The sequence below is a fragment of the Nuphar pumila genome, chromosome 11, assembly GCF_984573655.1.
Source record: "Nuphar pumila chromosome 11, dmNupPumi1.hap1.1, whole genome shotgun sequence".
Taxonomy (NCBI): domain Eukaryota; kingdom Viridiplantae; phylum Streptophyta; class Magnoliopsida; order Nymphaeales; family Nymphaeaceae; genus Nuphar; species Nuphar pumila.
This window is the reverse complement of record NC_143259.1, coordinates 85,163,509-85,185,121: the sequence shown is the minus strand read 5'-3', so window position 1 is coordinate 85,185,121 and position 21,613 is coordinate 85,163,509. Positions and strand designations below refer to the sequence as shown.

Here is a 21,613-nt window from a genome sequence, read left to right as displayed (position 1 = left end):
GAAAGAGTGTGTTCACAGAGAGTTAAATGAATTTCGAGAAGAGTTTGAGGAGTTCGGAGTTTTCATTGTCTCAGACGGTTGGACAAATATCAAGAACAAACACTTGATAAATATACTTGCCTCAAACTGTTTTGGCTCGATGTTCTTATATGCGAGCGATTTTTCTAATGTGCAACAGTCAACTGCAAACATTGTCGAGTTTTTTAAGACGGGATTTAGACTTGTGGGGCCTTGTAATGTAGTGCAAGTGATTACAGACAATGCAGCAAATTGCAAGTTAGCAGGTAAAGAATTAAAACAAACGTATAAGTATATTTTTTTGTCACCTTGTGTTGTGCACACACTTAATTTGATCTTTAAGGATTTGGCACATGAGTTTCATTGGTTGAGAGAAACATATTTGCAGAGTAAAGAAATTGTGAAGTATATTATAAATCATTCAAAGGCACTAGCAATCTTTAGAAGCAATGAAAAATTAGAGTTAATAAAGATTGCAAAAATAAGGTTTGCTTCACATTGTACTACTTTGAAGCGCTTGCTTGATGTAGGGAGAGCTTGAGGCTCACAGTAATTTCAGATAGATGGAGTGAGTGAAAGCAGTCATGCACGGATGAAACTATGAAAAAAATGGTTGTTGCAACATAAACAACTCTTCTTGACGAAGAATATTGAGATTTTGTACGTTTAGCATTATTGATTACAAAACCCATATATAAGATGATTAAATTTTTGTGATGAGGAAGGCCCTATAATTGGTGAAGTGTATGAAGGCATGGACAAGATGTTGGGGGAAATCAAAGACAATCTAAAAGGACAACCAGATTTGTATGAAAAGATTTATAAGATTGTCTCAAATAGATGGGATAGAATGAATGTGCCTCTCCATAGTCTAGCCTACATGCTTACTCCAAAATATTACGAGTCGGAGTATCTCAAGATCCCAACAGCAGGAGGGGTCAAACGAGTTTCTCTTGGTAAAAATTTTATTCTATCCAGTGTTGTTAAAAGCGTTGAGGCGTAGCGAGGCGCTCCACCAAAATCTGAGGCGAGGCGTAAGCCTCGAGGCGCAAAGCGTAAGCCTCAAAAAAAAATATTTTTAAACTTAAAAAAAACTATAAAAATGATCTAAAATTATAAATAAATAAGAAATGCTTTATTGATGAAGCGCCAACCAACACGAAATAAAAAATCTCAAATAAATACGAAAAAAATATGAGATTAACATGTAAAAGTAGCATTAATGCAACAACTTGATCTATATAAGTATCTAATTGCATAAATATGAGCATTCATTCAATAAAAAACTAACATTAACAACAAAATGCATATTAGCACTAACATCATGTCATAATTAAAAAATGCATGTTAACATTAACAACCAAATGTTAATGTATTTGTCCAGAATTCTTTAAAATAAGAGTGTTAACATTCACAATTACAACTGAAAGTCCCAAAAAACATATAAATGGCCAATAGCTCTATGATATGAATTAGGGCCTAGGCTCTTGTTGTGTCTCGTCATCATCAATATTTAAGTCTTCAATATCATCATCTGAAGAATTCATATAAATAGGTTCTTCTTCATCTTCATTCTCTAACTCTTCATCATCTACACTTTCTTCATCCACGTCCTCAATTACTTCTTTTGCTTTTCTTTTTCCTTCAATAAAAAAACATGTATTAAATATTTAGGTTATGTAATTAAAAAAATACATTTATATTCATAGCTAGGTAAAAGGAATATAACTTTACCTCGATCTCTTGAAGACATGTCTTGCCTAAAACCACTTTGTGAAACATGAGGTGAAGTGACTTTTTCAATAGGAACATGCTCAATGGCATTTATGTCGAAGTTCGGATCCAACCATGAATCCTCCAACCAATTGGGATCACTTGGCAACACTGGATCTTCCTTCTCCACAATCCACTCATCGTCTGAGTCTATATGATCTAGACATATAGGGTCTTTGGTAGCCCTCCTCTTCATATTTCTCTCTCTTAATTTCATATTGTACATTACAAAAACCAATGCATTCATCTTCTCTTGTTCAAGTCTATTCCTTCGTTTTGTATGCACCTATAATTTCAAATCATTGATAATCAAATATAAGATAATTAAAATATAAAAATGTATTTCAAAAATAAAATACAAAGTCACAAACCAATGAGAAAGTACTCCAATTCCTCTCACAGCCCGATGCACTGCATGTCAAACTTAAAATTCGAATTGCAAAATTCATCAACTCAGGATTTTCGTGCCCAAATGAACTCCACCAATCAGCTGCATTCAAATAAAATAATAAAAAATTGATAAAAACATTAAGAATGTCATAATTAACAAAAACATAAAAAAATATTGACAAATAACAACATAATTGCAAACTTACCAGGACTTTTTAATTTTCTTGTTGTAACAGCTGCCTCTCTGCCAAACAAGCCATTTGCCTTTTTAAATGCATCGATTTGTGTTGTAATTTTCAACCGAATATTTGCATCAGAAACTAATTTTTCAACACAATCATAAAAGCCACCCATAACTTCTCCATCAGGGTTGAAGTTGTCAGCATAATGAAAATGTGGATTTAAATAATAGGCAGCTGCATGCAAAGGCTTATGAAGTTGCAAGTCCCATCGTCTATCAATGATATCCCAAATAGGTTTATATTTTCTTTGGACATTGTCAAGGTTTGAAGCAATTTCCTCCTTCGCTCTATCCATTGCCTCATACAAAAATCCCATAGCAGGTTCATCTGCATCAACGAGTCGCAACACTTTGACGAGAGGTAGTGTAGCTTTAATTGCATATGATATGGCAGCCCAAAACTTATGATCATTAAGAACAATACAAGAAATGTTCTTAGCATCAGATTTCTTATAGTAATTAGATGTTCTAAAATTTGAAGATAAGAACATCGACTTTAACTCTTTCTTATAACATCCAATACTATGAAGTGTAAGATATGTTGTGGCAAAACGAGTGACGGCTGGACGCAGAAGTTCTTTCTTCTTTGTGAATTTTCTCATTAAATTTAATACCCATGCATGACTATAAATGTATCTTGTAATTTTTTTTGCCTTTTCCACTGTATCTTTAAAAATTGATATCTTTCCAATATCTTCTAACATAAGATCCAAGCAGTGGGCTGCACATGGTGTCCAAAAACATGTTTTTCCTGCTGTTAACATATTTCCAGCTGCCACATAATTTGGTGCATTATCTGTAATGAATTGCACCACATTACTTTCACCAACTTCTTTAACAACTTCTTCAAACAACTGACACAAATTTGCACCAGTTTTTTTCATGTCGCTGATGTCAACAGACTTCAAAAATACTGTCCCAGATGAGCTGTTCACAAGAAAATTAATTTTCTTCCTTTCCCATCTGTCCAACCATCTGCCATAATACTGCAACCAACCTTTGGCCACTCTTTTTTGAACTCTTTCAAAATTTCATGAGTACAATCTACCTCGTCCTTCAAAATCCACGTTCTGATCTCATGATAAGAAGGTGGTTTGAACCCTCGCCCATAATTTGCAATAGCTTCTACCATTGCACCAAAATATGGACTGTTGCAAAGATTAAATGATAAGGCATTTGCATAAAAAAATCTACCAATGGCACGACATGCATTTTTTCTTTCATCCCTTTTGAAAGCAGTGTTTATTGTGGTTTGCCGTGCTTCTTTGTTCACAAAAAGGTCCATAGGACCAGCTGCACTTGTTTTTGCATCACTACCTGATCTACTAGCTTCTTTATTCACATTATCGCCGGTTGATGATCCAAAATAAACACTTCTCCCGATATCCAACTTGGTTTGCTCTAACTCTTCTTTCTTTAGCCTCTGATCCTTTAGATGATTCTGAAAAAATCTTTTCACGTCATGTGGAACCGCTTCGCACATGCTTACACCATGCTTTGTGCCAGCTAAGTGATGTTTTAGCCTATAGATGCCTCCTGTAGTCTGTTTATGACAGTAATTGCAAATTACATGTCCTACAAGTTTAGGATCTTTAGTAGGATTTGGAACTTTAACTCCATGATCCCATCCTACATCTTTTGCCATTTTTCAACTGCAAAAATACATAACACAAAATATATATTAACATCATGCATTCTGCTGACCACATTACATGAAAACAAATGCAAAATAAACAATCTTGGTGTATAAGCTATATACGAATCCTAGAAAAAAACATAATTGACGAAAAAAAAATAATAAATATAATTAGGTCAGTTTTTTAATTGGGTCTTAAAGTTCATTCAATAATGCACACTTATAGCCACACACACACATAGTAGAGATAGAGTGGAGGTGGTTTGGATCCCAGATTTCTTCTCAAAAACAAAAAGAAAACACCAACCAACTCCGGAGATCAACCCCAAGAAATTGTGAAAATGCCGGAAAAAAAAACATATATTGAATATGCTAAACAGAGGTCACCATTATGTTTGAATATTTCAATTGTGTGTTCTATCTCAGTTTACACAGTAGTGAAAAGAAACCTACAACCCCACAATCTGTTTTAGTTTGCTTCATTATCCTATTGTAAAAGCACTCAAAACTGAGACTGTTTTCATACTCAAAGATGTGAGCCAATAAAAATCACAAATTAATTCAATTAAAATGGGTTATAGTGTAAAATATCCTATGGATCAACATCTAGATAGACCTAATAGCATCTTGAGAGATCCTTAAATAGTCAGTTTGAAGAAAAAGTTGCTTTTTATTGTTTCATTCAACAAATTTATTTCCAAAATGTAGGTCGGGTGGGCTCCTATACATCAGAAACTGATTGAAATAACCATACAACTGCTCCTTTATGTCCAACTTTTATCTTCAAGAGAAGTTGCGCTGAAGTGACCACCAACATGACAAGGGATACAAGTTCCATAAGAGCCTTTTCAGTTCCATAAGAGCATTATTGACGAAAAACCAATTCAATGCATGCTTAAACAATTCAGGACATCGCATATTTGATTGCACACCAAGAAATCATCATCGCTACAGTTATATGGACAAAAAAGGAAACCAAGGGACCGCAGTCATATGGATAAAAAATGACTACAATTATTAATAAAAATCTATTTCATATGGACAAATCAAACTATTTGCTGCAGTCAGGGCTGGGCTAGGACTGGGCTGAGCTACAAAAATGGATAAAAATCTATTTCATATGGAATCAGGGTTGGGGTAAGACTGGGCTTTAAAAAAAAAAAAAAAATTAACTGTTTCGGGAGGCAGGACTGGGCTACAGCCCAGTCCTGCCCCCCCCCCCCCTAGATACGCCCCTGGTTAATAAAAAAAAAACGAAAAAGCCATACCTGAAGGAAAACGATGATCGGCGACGAGTGGTGGCCGGCGGCGAGTGGTGGCCGGCGGCGAGTGGTCGCACGGCGAGTGGTTGCACTGCGAGTGGTCCCTTCTCAGCAGAGGCGGTGATCGGCGAGTGGTGGTCGGCGACAGCAGTGGCGGCGGCGAGTGGTCGCACGGCGAGTGGTCGCACTGCGAGTGATCCCTTCTCAGCAGAGGCGGTGATCGGCGAGTGGTGGCCGGCGGCGAGTGGTGGCCGACGGCGAGTGGTGGCCGGCGGCGAGCAGTGGCGGTGGACGAAAGGGGACGGAGTGGAGAGAGAAGGGGCGAGGGCTTTCCCTCGCCCCGAAGCACCTGTGTCTTTTTTAAAGACACAGGTTCTCGATCTTTCGAGAATACGGGCCCGGATCCGGGTCGAACTCGGGTCCGGGCCATCCGATGTTTAATGCGCGCCTCACTTTGAGGCGCGCCTCGCCTCAAGGCGTACGCCTCAAGGCGCATGAGGCGTACGCCTTGAGGCTGTTGCGCTTTTTACGTGCGCCTCAAGGCGAAAAGGGTCTCGCCTCGAGGCGAGGCGCGCTTTTTGCTCCTTGAGGCGCGCTTTTAACAACACTGATTCTATCTATTTAATAAAGTTTAATGATTTAATTATTTTATTATTTCATTTGCATTTTCTTGTTATAGTTATTAAACATTTTTTTTGCAGAAAAGGATAATGATATCTTAGACGGTGCAATGCTCGCGCTTGAAGTGATATTTGTTGGAAATGAAGAGCTATCTACACTTTATAGGTCACAATTTATGGCTTCTGCATCAAAAAGTTGAAGATTTAGCCGAAATGCAGCAAGAATAGATACACTGAATCCTACAATGTTTGTGCTTAATTGGTGGCGTTTTTATGGTGGTGATACACCTGAATTGAGAGCATTAGTCATTAAGGTTTTATCTCAACCTATTAGCACATCTTCTGCAAAAAGAGTGTGGAGCACCTATAGTTATATTCACAATGTTAAAAGAAGTAGGCTCAATGAAGATCGTGCAGATACCTTAGTGTATATTCATTCCAATCTTCGATTGATTGACAGGTATGATTAAATTATGTTGTATTTTTTTTTATATTTTTTTTTCGCTTTTTCTATCATTGATTATTTATTATCATTCATATTTTATATTCTTGTTATAAAAAGGTGCAACAATCGCTATAAAGAAGGACCTAGTCGAAAATGAGATATCAATCCAGAACTTCCTATTGTAGAAAACAATACGTTGAGATTGGAGGACATGCGTTGGAGAGATTTGGATGATAGTGCACAACAATCAAGCATTATTTCCAAATCCAAACCCAAACCCAAAGATGCACAAACAAGAGCTCCATTACCTCCAATAATCATACGTACAAATGAAGTTGAAGAGGATACAAATCAATCCAATAGAGCTAATAGAACTGCAGATATACAAGAGCGACCATCAGTTCCTCAAGGTCGGATTGATCGTTTCTTTAGCAGAAGACCTAGGCAAGGTATGTTGATATTATGTTTTTTATATTTTAAATTATGGTTTTTAAACATTTTAATTTTTTAACGTATTCATTATAGGAAATGAAGGAAGGAGTAGAAGACATGGTCGTGGAGGACAAGAAACACGTGATGATGCAGACGTTCACGATCTATTGCTGACTTGAAGGAGAAGAGAAAGATGACAGATTAATGAACTCTTGAATTATTAATTATTTTTTTGATGATGTAGTTGGAGTAGTCCAACTTAAAAACTTTTATGTTACTTTTTTGTTATGGTCTTGTAATATTTTGTTGGTTTGATATGTACTTTAATTTTGAATCTTGCATGATGAAGTGAAGTAGTGGATTATGTTAATTTTAAGTTTAGAGTTTAGAACTTTGTAGCTTATAATTTATAGTTTAGAAATTTATAGCTTAAAAATTTAACCATATCCTTATGTAATCTTTGAGTTTATTGATTTCTCATTTTCTATGTTGCAGAGATGACAAGATTTACAACAATCACAACATCAAATAACAAGTCATTTGATTCTTTCGTTGAAAAATATACACTTTTTAATCAAATTTAATTGTTTTCTTAATGCATTATTTAGTGCTTGCATGCATTTGTTAAATGGTTGCAACAAGAATTCGAATTATGATCTTCTCTTGATGTATGATTTTTTAAATGCTTGACAGTTGCAATATGATGCATTTGTTAGACAATTACAACTTATATTATTTATTGTCTTAGATACATGTTTTATTTTGTTAATGATGACATAAATCTTATTTTTTGATAAAATAAAAATATATAATATTATAATTACATTTTTGCTTCCCTTTTGATTCTTATTCGCTTCCCTTCCGCTTCTCACTCGAATCCTATGTCGCTTCCTTCTTCGCTCCCTAGGTCGCTTCCGAGATGCTTCCTACGTCGTTTCCGAGACGCTTCCTGGTTCGCTTCTAAGTCGTCTCGCGCTTCCCGCTTCCTAAAATTTTAGAAGTGCCTCGCTTCCCGCTTCCCGCTTCCCGCTTCCCGCTTCCCGCTTCCTTGACTGCCAGATCTGGGCCAACCAGAACCCGAATTCAAAAAAACAAGATATCGTTGCGCTCAGAATTTCAAGACGCATCCAACGATATATTACATGACTACCAAATTCTGAATTTCGCCCAAAAATAACCCAATTGCTCGAATTTCGCTTGAATTTAAAAGTCGAAATTAAAACTTTTTCTCACGTTTCGTTTGACTTGCCTCGACCTTGTCAATGAGACCTAAGTCAAGCCCAGACTCAAAGACTTCAGTCTAAAAATCGAGCCTCAAACGATTTTTCTCCCAAGCTAAGTACCAAAATACGCTTACACAGATCTGCTCATTTGCCTCCTGAAACCTAGTCACGCAAAAAAAAAAGAGCGTTCCAGATTCGATTTTCAGATTCAGTTTTCAGTTTTGAAATTTGCTCCTTCATCCCCTATTGCACACAGCAAATATCTCTTATTTCAAAACCCATTCTTCACAAACTCCTTATGGCTTCTCTAGTCCCCTTGATTCTTCTTTCCTTTGTCAGCTAGTCAGTGATAAGCTGAATGAAGGTAACTTCATTACTTGGAAGAAGCAAATTCTTCCCCTTATCAGCAGTCATGATTTGGTGGGGCACCTTGACGAAACTGAAACTGTGCCTCCAGAATTTGTTCCTGCACAAGTCACTCAAGAGAGTAAGAAAGATTCTCAGACAAGGGAACCTTCACCGTCAAACAAGCCTTCATTAATCAGAAACCCAAAATTCATATCATGGAGAAAGAATTATCAGGCTGTTGTTGCCTTTATCACAGCTACCTTATGCCAGGAGGTACTACTGCATATTCCCACCAGTGTTTCTTCGGGTGACCTATGGCAGATATTACACAGCTGGTTCGAATATATATATATATATATATATATACCATCTGAAAACGGAGTTCGGGACCTTGCAGAGAGGTAATTTCAGTGCCTGGGACTTCCTCAATCAAGTTAAAGTTATACCGGATCAGTTAGCTGCCATTGGGAGTCCTATATCTGATGAGGACATATGTACTCAGACCCTTAGAGGGTTGGGACATGAGTAAAATATGTGTGGCTATGAATATGAGCCACACTCCAAGGCCCACCTTCGATCAACTTCGCTCCATGTTGCTTGAATTTGAATCAGTCTTTAGTTTGTCATCAAAGGACAACATGTGAATCATGAAGTGTTGGTGGCCAATGTCTCGGTCGGCCGACCATTCCGGATCCGAGCCGGACCCGGATCCGAGCCCAGCCCGGATCCGGTTTCTCGAATTTTCGAGAAGCTGGTACACCCCCCCCTTTTTAAAGGGTTCGGGTGTCTCGGGCGAGGGCATTTGCCCTCGCTCGATTCTCTCTCATCTCTCTCTCTCTCGTTCTCGGCACAGCTCCAGCGACCCGCCGACCAGCGAGCGCTCGATCGGCCATCCGGCAGCCACATTGGTGGTGGTCAGCTCCCCTCCTCCGTGCTAGCGTCGAAACCGATGTCTTCTCCTTCTTCTCCGGCGACTCGCCGCCGATTGCTGCAGGTAGGTGCCCTTCTCCCTCTCCCCGGAGCTCGGGTTGTCGGCAGGGGGCCTGGCCCCCTGCCATCGTCGGTGTGTCGTGGGGGAGGCTTGGCCCCCTGTCACCGATGATGGGTCGGCAGGGGGGTTAGCACCCTGTTGCTGGCGATTCGTCGGCAGGGGGCTTGGCCCCCTGCCGTCGTCAGTTTGTCAGCGAGGGGCCTGGCCCCCTGCCGTTGTCGGTGTGCCGGCAGGGGGCTTCGCCCCCTGTCGCCTCTGTGTGCCGGTAGGGGGCGAAGCCCCCTGTCATTGTTTCGGCTGGTCGGCAGGGGGCTTCGCCCCCTGTCACCGTCGGCTCGCCGACAGGGGGTTTTGCCCGTTGTCGCCTTTGGGATTGTCGACAGGAAGCTTGGCCCCGTGTCACTGTCTCTTTGGTTGTTGGCAGGGGGTGGAGCCCCCTGTCTTTGTTTCGGCTTGTCGGCAGGGGGCTTCGCCCCCTGTCGTTGTTCTGTTTGCCGGCAGGGGGGGGGGGGGGGGCTGTCGTCATTTTGTCTGTCGGCGGGGGGGGGGCCTGCCCCTCTGTCATCGCTTGTTGCTTCTGTGTGCCGGCAGGGGGCTCCGCCCCTTGTCGTCGTTGGTTGCCGCATGGTTTGTTCGTCAGGGGCCATGTCTGCCTGTCTCTGCTTGGCGGCCAGGCCCTTGTTTCGCTTTTGTCTTATGCTAACCTCTTTGGCGTGTGCAGGTTGCACGACAGAGCGCACACGTGTCTCGTAGCCTGAGACCCTTCGAACTTACGCCTGCAGGCGTGCAGAAACCCGAGACTCCCCAAGGTAGGGGAAAGTTGCGCGAAAGGACTTTGAATGAACTAAAGAAAAGATAATCAAACAATATGCATATATACATATATGTACGTTCTTTTAACTTAAGGATGTGGTTTCGCGATCCTTGTTCTGTTTACTTTCCAGTTCTTTACTTTTTGTTGTCGCCGCGCTATATGTGCCTAGGCTTTACTTTCTGTCTTTTAACTCAAGGACGCGGATTCGCGATCCTTGTCCTATTTACTTTCCAGCACTTTACTTTTTGTTTCCACCGCGCTATATGTGTCCAGGCTTTCTTTTTTGTTCTTTAACTCAAGGACACGGTTTCGCGATCCTTGTCCTATTTATGTTTCAGCACTTTACTTTCTGTTGCCCCGCGCTTTATGCGCCTTGGCTATTTATGTTTCAGCACTTTACTTTCTGTTGCCCCGCGCTTTATGCGCCTTGGCTATTTACGTTTCAACACCTTACTTGTTGTCCTGCTTGCTTACGTTTCAGCACCTTGCAGGTACCTCTAGAAATTGTTGTCAGCATTTGAGCTCATTTGAGTATTTCTGGTGACTTGTGGCTATAAACCTAGTCGCATCTCTTGGCAGTGTTATGCGATGCTATGATGCGTAGCACAAAGTGAATGGGCCTCATGTTCTGCATTTGGATATCTCAGTAAATGATTATCATGCGCCTTCACAGGCAAGATGCTCGAGTGGGTTGAATAGACCAGGGCATATAGAGCAAGGCGATGATGATGAATAACCCTTCATCGTGCTTGTTCGGGCTGGTTCATCAAGAGAGATGATGGATGGTAAAAAACCTCCGATGGACAGGCCATTCATGGCTATTTCGGGCAAAGATCTGGCTTCCCCGATCATCGGAGGTAGGGGAAATGGTGTTACCATAAGCATCCTAGGTGGTAGTCGCCCGGTACTTCTGCAGAAGTTGGATGTATCCGTGGGCCCTTTTTAGCCTTTGGGGACTTACTCTCTCGACCACTGGTCAGTCCTTCGGGGTATAATAAAATACATAGCATAATGAACCCCCGAACGGATCTCGGTTGTTTCTACGTTTACACATTGTGCGTACCCATAATGTCAAGATAATAATCAGATCACAGTATGGCATGCTCACAGCTGTTGTTTGTTCTTTTCTCGGACTGCATGATTTTACCTTGCTATCAGTTGTTATTTGCAATAGTTAGAAGGTATGCATCATAAGTCTGGTTGTGATTGCTTACAGTTAGATTGATATCACTGTAATACTAGTTTACTTGAGCTCATGATATCTTGGTTAGTTTTGTTGTTTTCTTGCATATGTTGTAGCAGATTCTACTTGCTTCTATTTAAGCATGCTTTAGATTAGTTCATTTTATTCCTTCTGCGTACCAACCAGTTTTCAAGACTAACCCCATTTTTTATGGGTGTAGGTGACAGGTAGCTCTTCTTACTGGCGGCGGTGCAGATGCTACGTGGTCAAAGCCTCGCCTCTCTCGTCGACACGCTGGCTATTCGGTTTTGTACTTTTTGTTGTTTTGGGTGGATACCCTTCTGCCTTGTATAAACTAAACTCTTTTTATGAATATACTATTTTTTATCCTTTGCTCACTATTTCTGCTTAGAAAATGGGCTTGTGTTTGTGCTGACTCTTTTTGCTAACGTACTCAGAAGAATCGACTTGTGCTTTTAAATCCTTTGGTATCTTTAAAAATCTTTGCTGCAAACTCTGATTTTCGAAGGTATTTTTATTCAAATCCTTGTCTCTCAAGTTGAACTTCTGGGGCGTTACACCGTAGATCTGGTGGACGAGGTAAAGGATATGGAGAGGGCAGCAATCAAGGTAATGGAGTTCTTCCCACCCCCCTCCTAGTGGGCAACAAGGAGGATCACGAGGGGCACATTCAAATCTCATCTACCAGATGTGTAGGAAGAAAGGACATGCTTGCTTAAATTGCTACCAGCGTTATGTTCCCACCAGTGTTGCGAAAAGCGTTGAGGCGTGTTAAAATGTAAAACTGTACATATATGTATATATAATAATATTATATTATTATATATATATATAAATACATTTTAATTTCTTTCTTTTCTGTATTTTTTTTCCTTTATTTTTATTTTTTGTCTTTATGTCATCTAGTTCAGTTTGAACTAGAATGACTGTTGCTAGTCAAGTCCTGTCCAGACTTGACTAGCAATAGAGCTGTTGGACTGACACATTCCAACAGCTCTTAATAGAGCTGTTGGACTGTGCCCAACAGCTCTATTGAGTCCTCTTTCAGCTGTGTATATAAAGGGGTGCAGCCCCTCTTGTATTTTACTCCAATGCTTCTTAAGCAATTGGTTTTTCATATCAATAAAGAATACATTTTTATTTTTATTTTGTTTCCAGTTATACCCTTTTTAAGGGTTATGCTTTAGTGTCATTCTTGACACTTGCTCTTGTTAATCAAAGCTCGTGTTTCGAAGATCCCCATTTCATTTCAAGGCGTAGCAAGGCGCTCCACCAAAAACTGAGGCGAGGCGTAAAGCATAAGCCTCGAAAAAAAAATTAAAACTTTAAAAAAGATTATAAAAAAAATATCTAAAAATAGAAATAAATAAAGAAATTGTTATTGATGAAGTAACAACTAATAAGAAATAGAAAATCTCAAATAAGTACTGAAAAATATGAGATTAACATATAAAAGTAATTAAGAAACTGATTACATAACTAGAAAACTAATTATATAATTGAAAAATATAATGTCCTATAAAGCAACCAATACGCAATAGAAAAGCTCAGATAAGTACTAAAAATATGAGATTAACCTATAAAAAGTAAATAAATAAAGAAACTAATAAATATAACATATAAAAGTAAAGAAACTAAAAGAAACTAATAAATATAATATATAAAAGTAAAGAAACTAATAAAAAGGAAATAAATAAAGAAACTAATAAGAAGTAAATAAATAAATACATAAACTAATAAAAAGTATATCTTCCTCTTCTTCTACTAATAATAAATATAACATATAAAAGTAAAGAAAATAATAAAAAGTAAATAAATAAAGAAACTAATAAAAAGTATATCTTCTTCTTTTTCTTCTTCTTCTTTCTTTTTTTTTGCGCCTCACGCCTCAGGCTGGCGCCTTGAGACGCAGAGGGCCTCGCCTCAAGGTGAGGCGCGTTTTTTATTTATTCACCACGTTTCAAAGCGTATATGACTTCTTCTTTCGAGCAGTGACCCAAGACTACTAAGTGGGTATATCCTGCATCCTTATCTGGGTAAAATAGTGATGTTGATGCATTAAGCATGTCCTTCAGTCAAGTTGGGCTGCATGTTACGGGAATGCAATACATAATGCAATTGGACAAAATGTTTGGAAAGGAGGTCAAAAATTTTTAGCATGGGCAGCATCTTCAAATCCACAATCTCCTGCACATAATACATGGTTGGTTGACTCAGATGTTGCACATCATGTGAAAGGTGATTCAAGTAAGCTCTCTAGCCTTATGCCCTATCGTGGTAATGGTAGTTTTTATGAAGATGATTGTGTGTCCAACATTGGTGCAGAAAATCAATCTGAAAAAGAAAATTTCAGCATTTTTTGGCACAGTACTAAATGCCCAGTAATGAAAAAGAAAATTTCAGCATTTTTTGGCCCAGTACTATATGCCCAGTAACGAAAAATTGCAGTCAGCCCAAATGAAAATTCAAATGCAGCATCAACCAAAGTCCAATCTGCTGATTCAAATGAATTTGTCCAGCGACCTTCAGATCAGCCAACTCAATCAGTTTTTCAGTTCCTTCTCAAAGTATATACTCGACACAAGGCAGTATATGCACATGCAAGCAATAGGGCCCCAACACAGCCGATTGTAGTGTACGGCAAGGAGCAGCTGATCATAGTTTGCAGCCGGTTGAATGTAGTTTGTGTGATGTTGCATACTCAGAACCAACATCAACTGATGCAACTTTAGACGCAGTCTCGGCTGAATCTCGCATGCATTTATCATCACCACCTAGAGTGTTCACAAGAGTGAGACACCCCCCACAAAGATGGCTATCTTATGGTGCTTTCACAACAGATTTTCAGATTTTTGCAGCAAGCCTTCTTTAAGAGAGAGAACCCAAGTTTTATCATGAGGCTTGTCGAAATCAACGGTGGATTGAGGCCATGAAGGAGAAAGTTTCAGCCTTGCACGAATGTGACACTTTAGATGTGGTTCCAAGACCCCCAATGTTGTAGGATATTGCTGGGTGTATAAAATTAAATACAAGAGTGATGGTAGCATAGAGCATTACAAAGCACGTTTGGTGGCTAAGGGGTACACCCAAGAGCATGGGCTTGATTTTGATGAGACGCACACTCCCGTAATACACATGGGAACTATTCGAGTAGTTCTTTCTTTAGCAGTTACTCATGGTTGGGAGCTGAGTCAGCTAAATGTGAAGAATGACTTCCTTCATGGCGTGCTTCATGAAGAGGTATATGTAGAACATCCACCAGGGTATACAGGACGAAATTCTCAGGCCATAGTACTTAAGTTGAAGAAGGGCCTTTATGGCCTCAAACAAGCATCACGGACATGGTTTGAAACTTTTAGTGGTGTCCTATGAAGCCTTGGCTTTGTCCAAAGCCAATGTGATTATTCATTGTCCATTCATCATGATCACCAACGTACCATGTTGGTCTTAGTATATGTTGATGACATTATCATCACGGGCAATGACACCTTTTGAATCACGAAACTAAAGCTCAGATATTTTTGGGGTGTTGAAGTTGATAGGACACATCAATCCATAACTCTCGTATGCTCTTGATCTCCTCAACAGGTTTGGCAAGTCATACTGCAAGCCTGTGTCCATGCCCATAGCGGTAAATACTAAGCTAATAATGAGTGGGCCTAATAATGATGCTCTTAGCAAACTTTTGGTAGCTTGGTTGGAGCATTGCAATACCTCACCTTTACTCGTCCAGATTTAGTTTTTGTTGTGAATCAAGTCTGGCAGTTTATGCATGAACCCAGAAAGAGCCATATGGATGCTACTAAAAGAATATTGATGTATATGAAGGGAACTCTCTCATGGATGGATTGCTATATAGAGAGAGTCCCAACAAGGGTACAAGCCTCTCCTTGGTGATACAGGCGTATTCAGATGATGATTAGGCAAGCGATCCTGAGACTAGACGCTCTCTGACAGGGTATGAAATTTTCCTTGGGGACTACCTCGTATCATGGGCTAGTTGCAAGCAACGGACTGTGGCAAGATCAAGTACAAAAGCTGAGTACCGGGCCATGGCAGTTGTCACTGCAGAAATCTTGAGAATACGTCATCTTCTTCCTTCACTACATCAACCCATCACTAGATCTATATTATTTTATAACAATAAAAGTGTCATTGTCATCGCCTCTAATCCGGTCCAACATGAGAAGATGAAGCATGTAGAGTTAAACCAACATTTTATAATAGGGAAAGTTGAAAGCAAGGAGATTCAACCCCTATTCATTAAGGGTGAAGAGCAAGCAGAGGATTTATTCAAGCATTGATTTCTTAAGGTTTCTTAAAGCCAAACTGAATATGGTTATGAGGGACCCATATTCAGTTTGAGGGGGCGTGTCAAGAATATAATATACCCTATAAGTTGAGGCTATTTGTGTCGGTTTATAATTTAGCTTTTACTTGTAATTTCCCCATATGCATACGGGTATTTTTGTATACCAAAGTATATTTATAAGATGGAGCATGACCTAGGCAGGTTAACGACCCCCTTCAGTTTCTTCTCCCCTCTCTCTCTTCTCTTCCTTTTCTCTTCACGTGCAGCTGCAGGCTCAAGAGCTGGAGGTCCATTTCTGTCACTTCAAAGTATCCAATAGAGCAACATTTCAACGCCCTTGAAGAAAGCTTGCCCCTTACATGTTTAGGTACGAGAACCAAACAGGTACAACCAAATATGTTAAAAAGAAACAACAAGGTGGATGATGACAAAGATTTTCATGTATGGCACACCAAAAAAATAAAGGCACATAGTTACTTTCAATAAGGTGGATGATGTCTAAAATTACTTCTTCGTCCCTAGTCTCGCAGCTTTTTACATGTAATAGCAATTAAGTAAATGTCCTTATTTATATTTATTTTATTTTATTCTCCATTTATTTAGGACATTATGTGTAAATAAGCAAATACCCCTTTGAATCCATTAAAAGTAGTTAAAAATACAAATTCTTAAGGAATAAAAAGTCAACTCCAAGAGCCCACTATAAATTTCAGAATGTTATGGATCTGCCCAAGATAACATGTATATAAAGCTAAAGTATATCTTTGATTTTAATTTTTTAAATTCTTAATATATAATTACTTTGTTACAAAAGTTTTAAAAGCCTCAAAAAAATTACCATAATTTAGCTGTCAAATTTGGTTCTCTTATATAGGGCACCCTTTGCAACATTTGGACAAATAAGATGTTAGTTACTTCCACTCAGTGTTGTGAGAAGCGTTGAGGCGTAGCGAGGCGCTCAACCAAAAACTGAGGCAAGGTGTAAGCCTCGAGGCGTAAAGCGTAAGCCTCCAATTTCTTTTTTGAAAACTTTAAAAAAAATTCTAAAAAAAATATCTAAAAATACAAATAAATAAAGAAATGAGTTATTGATGAAATAACAACCAATAAGAAATAGAAAATCTCAAATAAGTACTGAAAATATGAGATTAACATATAAAAGTAATTAAGAAACTGATTACATAACTAGAAAACTAATTATATAATTGAAAAATATAATGTCCTATAAAGCAACAACCAATACGCAATAGAAAAGCTCAAATAAGTACTAAAAATATGAGATTAACCTATAAAAAGTAAATAAATAAAGAAACTAATAAATATAACATATAAAAGTAAAGAAACTAAAAGAAACTAATAAATATAATATATAAAAGTAAAGAAACTAATAAAAAGGAAATAAATAAAGAAACTAATAAGAAGTAAATAAATAAATACATAAACTAATAAAAAGTAACTAAGAAACTGATTACATAACTAGAAAACTAATTATATAATTGAAAAATATAATGTCCTATAAAGCAACAACCAATAAGCAATAGAAAAGCTCAAATAAGTACTAAAAAATATGAGATTAACCTATAAAAAGTAAATAAATAAAGAAACTATTAAATATAACATATAAAAGTAAAGAAATTAATAAAAAGTAAATAAATAAAGAAACTAATAAATATAACATATAAAAGTAACTAAGAAAATGAAACTGATTAATAGAAGTTAAAACATATGAGATTAACATATAAAAAGTAAAGAAACTAATAAAAAGTAAATAAATAAAGAAACTAATAAATATAACATATAAAAGTAAAGAAACTAACAAAAAGTTCTTTTTTTTTTGCGCCTCACGCCTCAGGCTGGTGCCTTGAGGAGCAGAGGGCCTCGCCTCAAGGCGAGGCGTGGCTTTTGCGCCTCAAGGCTCGTTTTTTATAACACTGCTTCCACTTGTACTATCACTTTAATTATCAAATGAACTATGCTAGTATAATATGCAAAACAACTGGGTGTTGATGGTTAGCAGGTCTGAAAATATTCAAGAATCTGACATATCTTACAAACTATTGTGCTCACTGCACACAATTTTGCAGATAGATGACAGCAAGTTGTTGAAGACAATGAATGAATACTAGATACATCACCTTCAAAAGATTCCAACTCTCCAGTCATAATAAAGCTTGCTGCCTTTTCATGCAATGATACAGGAGGAGAAGGTTCTTGTTCACAGATATTCCCAAGCTTACTAGGTACCATACCATTAGAACTGTAGACGTGATAAATATTATGCTTTGGCGAGAAAAGACCACTTTCTGATAGAGCACTCCTGTCATCCTGGCCTTCTACAATTTTATAAGCCTTAGAATAGACCTTGAAGGCACTAAAACTCAAAAAAAAAAAAATCATACCTGCATTTTGCTGATCATGTTCATTGAGAAAATTAAGTTTCACTGCAGTGTTTGTTTCCATCAGTGTATCAATCTCTATTGAACTTCTGAGAAGCTCGCCTATCAACTTGTACCCTCTTCGCCTTACAACATTAGCAAGATCTTGTCTGCAGAGTCAGCATAGGCATCTTGATTCAGAATACAGGGAAATGGGACACATCACCAATCCTTTAGGAAGGGAAACACATACAAAGAATACGTGAATGTCATACCAGGTTCATCCTGTGTTACACAAGCTAGATATTCAAGCAAAAGTAAACTACAAGGTAGAAATGTTTAAATATTAAGGATACATTTGAATACCTTTTTTTCTCTGAAGAACAATAAATGAATACTCTTTGTAATTTTATGCATCGACGACATTGCAATATTACTCCATTTCCTTTTCAATTTTGGCACCCTTTTAGATGCATTGAAATCCATGTTACCTGGTCACTGATACGAGTGTCAATGTCGGACACAAGTGCAAAGTGTTGGACGCATAGTGCCTTAAAAAATAAGATACATGGGCTATATATATAGATAGACAGATAGATAGATAGAGTATTGTGCAAGTTCCAAACAATTTATCTCCTAGACCGCCCCAGACCCCTTTAAAAAACATACTTGCATGTGTTTAATGCTTAATCCAAACCTGTAAATGTGTTTATCATTGCTTGTTCACTAAGAACCATGCTTTCCCTTCGAATCAATCAAACAAGAATTCTTAATTTTTAGTTAATCAAGTTTTTGGTGTAATATGAAGCATTGTTTTTTTTGTTCAGCTAAAAACACATCTAAACATTAAAAATGTTTAAACCAATACATGTTTTCTACTAAATAAAACATAGAGATCACATCTACACATTTAGATCAAGTAAAAAACACATACACATATATCATAGTCACCTGTATCGTTAAAGGTAATTTTTCGAAGGTATTTATCAGAGAAATTTTCAAAAGTTGATAAATCTCAAGAATATCTCAAGAGTTTAAAAAATTATAAATAACAAAAAAGCTAAGAAAATAATAAGTTTTGTATTATTTTTTTCCAAAAATACAAAGAAACATGTTTGAAAGGTTTTAAAATATAAAAGAAACAAAAAAATAGGAAATGCATACTTAAAAAAAAAAGAGTTTTCCCAAAAATATTGCGATATTATCGTGATAATATCGCAATATTATCATGATAATATGGCAATATTATCGTGATAATATGGCAATATTATCGTGATAATATGGCAATATTTTGTCTTCTGGCGATATTTTGAAAGTATCGTGAGCTATGTCACAGGGATTCGGCTAGACAGGTGCTGCACACGCGTCGACGCGACGCGGGTGCGGGTGCGGCACCCGGTGCGGTCAACGCACCCAGGGTCATTTTGGTCCATTTTTTATTTTTTATTTTTAGATTTGCCTTATGAAATGGGCTGCGGAATTTAAAAAAAATAAATCTTGCGGGGACCGCTGCCCCCCTATAATCCCCCGTCAGAGGAGGCCCCCCCTGGACCCCCAGCCACGGTCGAGGGAACCCCCGGACCCCCCTTCTATATATATATATATATATATATATTTTTTTTTTTTTTTTTTTTTTTTTTTTTGCCGCACCCCCGCACCCAAGGTTATTGAAAGTGATGCACCCCCGCACCCGCACCCATGTGACATAGATCATGAGATATTACCTTTAATATCAATTACCTTAAAATATCAGTATTTCTCGCGTTATTTTCAAAATATCGACGATATATGTGATAGTGATATATATACCACAGTCACCTGAATCATTAAAGGTAATTTCTCGACAAAGGTAATTCTCGGAGAAATTTTCAAAAGTTGATAAATCTCAAGAATATCTCGAGAGTTTAAAATTTTAGAAAAAATATAAATAACAACAAAAAAGCTAAGAAAATAATAAGTTTTGCATTATTTTTCTTCCAAAAAATATAAAGAAACATGTTTTAAAGGTTTTAAAATATAAAAGAAACAAAAAATAGGAAATGCAAACTAAAAAAGAGTTTTTCCCAAAAATATCATGATATTTTGTCTTCTGGAGATATTTTGAAAATATCATGAGATATTATCTTTAAAATCGGCTACCTTAAAATATCAGTATTTCTCATGATATTTTCAAAATATTGTCAATAACAATGACAGTGATATACACACACACACACACATACACACGAAAAATATTTAGTACTAATAAAGGTACAAAACTATTGAGGTAGAAATAAAGGTGAGAGCTGCATCAAACTCGATCTAACCACATATATGAGTTCATTATGGTTCATTTGCTAAGAATCGGACCCTGGATCATGTTTCTCTGATGTAAAAATATGATTTTTTGAGTTTAAGTTTTGATACATTATGGACTGTTGATTTTTGAATCCCTTTTTACATGTCATAATCGCATCATTCAAAACTCACTTCCTACTAAACAAACCATGTTGATCACAACTGTAAGGTCTGGTCTACAAAAAATTGAAAAATAAAAATAAAAAAAAGATTATTCCTAAACAACAGTTCATTACCTTCAATAGTACCAGATATATATATGTATATATATATATATAAAATTTATTTAGATGTATATAAATATAAAGAGAGAGAGAGAGAGAGCCATTTTCTAGAAAGCATAATTTTTTGAAGATTTCATTAAGAAACTCTAGATTTTTAAACAAAACCTAAACTGTTTTGTTGATTCACGGTAAATGTATGCATGATACTGTGATGAGATTCTTGCAAACTGAGAAGCTTTGGTCATTGTTGTTATAACATTCATATTAATGTAAGAGGATAAAATTAGACCCCATGTCTGAACCTTGAATACTTGTGTATCTCAAAAATTCAAATGGATAAATATGCTATTCGCCCAAACTCCGTAAAATGTGAACCTCTAGGCACATTACATTTAATGAATATAACATGCATTTGGTTCTCAGACAATTAATAAGGAAATCCCTTTTATTTTATCCTTCTAAGAGAAATCAGTCTCACTTAGATGAAGACAATCTAAAATTCTCAGATAAAGTATCAGTAATCCAGGAGAAAATTTTGAACACTTTTACACGGATGAGCAAGCCGCCCAAATTTTAGCAGTTGAAATGAACATGAAGAGTCCCTGAATTACACAAAAGGTACATAAAGTTTTACAAGACCAGAAGATCAAAGCAAGTGATTGGCAAGATCACTTTAACAATCGAAGAAAAAAATCTTGAAAAAACCAATGGTGACATGCAAAAGAATAGACATCTCATTACATCAAATCGTGAAAAACATTTTATACAATGGAGACTGTATGAATGGTTTTCACTTTATACAAGGAATTTCTTAATGCGATACTAAATACGCATGAGCCAACCTCCTACATGATGAAGCCATTTGTAATAGAAGGTGGATACAAGTAATGAATGAAATGCATGTAATGCATTAGAAGAAAACAATGGGAACATGTTCCAAGGCCCATGAACCAAAATAAGGTTGATTA

At 37.3% G+C, this 21,613-nt stretch overlaps 2 protein-coding genes across 8 annotated transcripts in view; both read right to left on the bottom strand.

Annotated features, from left to right (window-relative positions):
* LOC149822457 (5'-AMP-activated protein kinase-like protein) overlaps nt 1-21,613 on the bottom strand; it is a 121,308-nt gene that overhangs the window by 67,899 nt on the left and 31,796 nt on the right. For 6 of the 7 annotated variants that reach the window (XR_016426021.1, XR_016426022.1, XM_089980988.1 and 3 more), the window contains 2 exons: nt 18,109-18,254; nt 17,845-18,042 (listed from right to left, as the gene is read on the bottom strand). Coding sequence is in view for 5 of the 7 variants with exons in the window: in XM_089980988.1 (XP_089837114.1) it covers nt 17,845-18,042; nt 18,109-18,254 (344 nt within the window). In the remaining 2 variants the exon portion in view is untranslated. The remainder of the gene's footprint in view (nt 1-17,844; nt 18,043-18,108; nt 18,255-21,613) is intronic. The other variant, XM_089980989.1, reaches the window with a different exon arrangement.
* LOC149822459 (uncharacterized) lies at nt 1,429-4,236 on the bottom strand. Its single transcript, XM_089980984.1, has 4 exons — nt 2,388-4,236; nt 2,163-2,281; nt 1,753-2,077; nt 1,429-1,660 (listed from the first exon to the last, which is right to left on the bottom strand). Exons 1-4 carry the CDS (start codon nt 3,304-3,306, stop codon nt 1,491-1,493), a joined length of 1,533 nt encoding a protein of 510 aa, XP_089837110.1. The 5' UTR covers nt 3,307-4,236; the 3' UTR covers nt 1,429-1,490.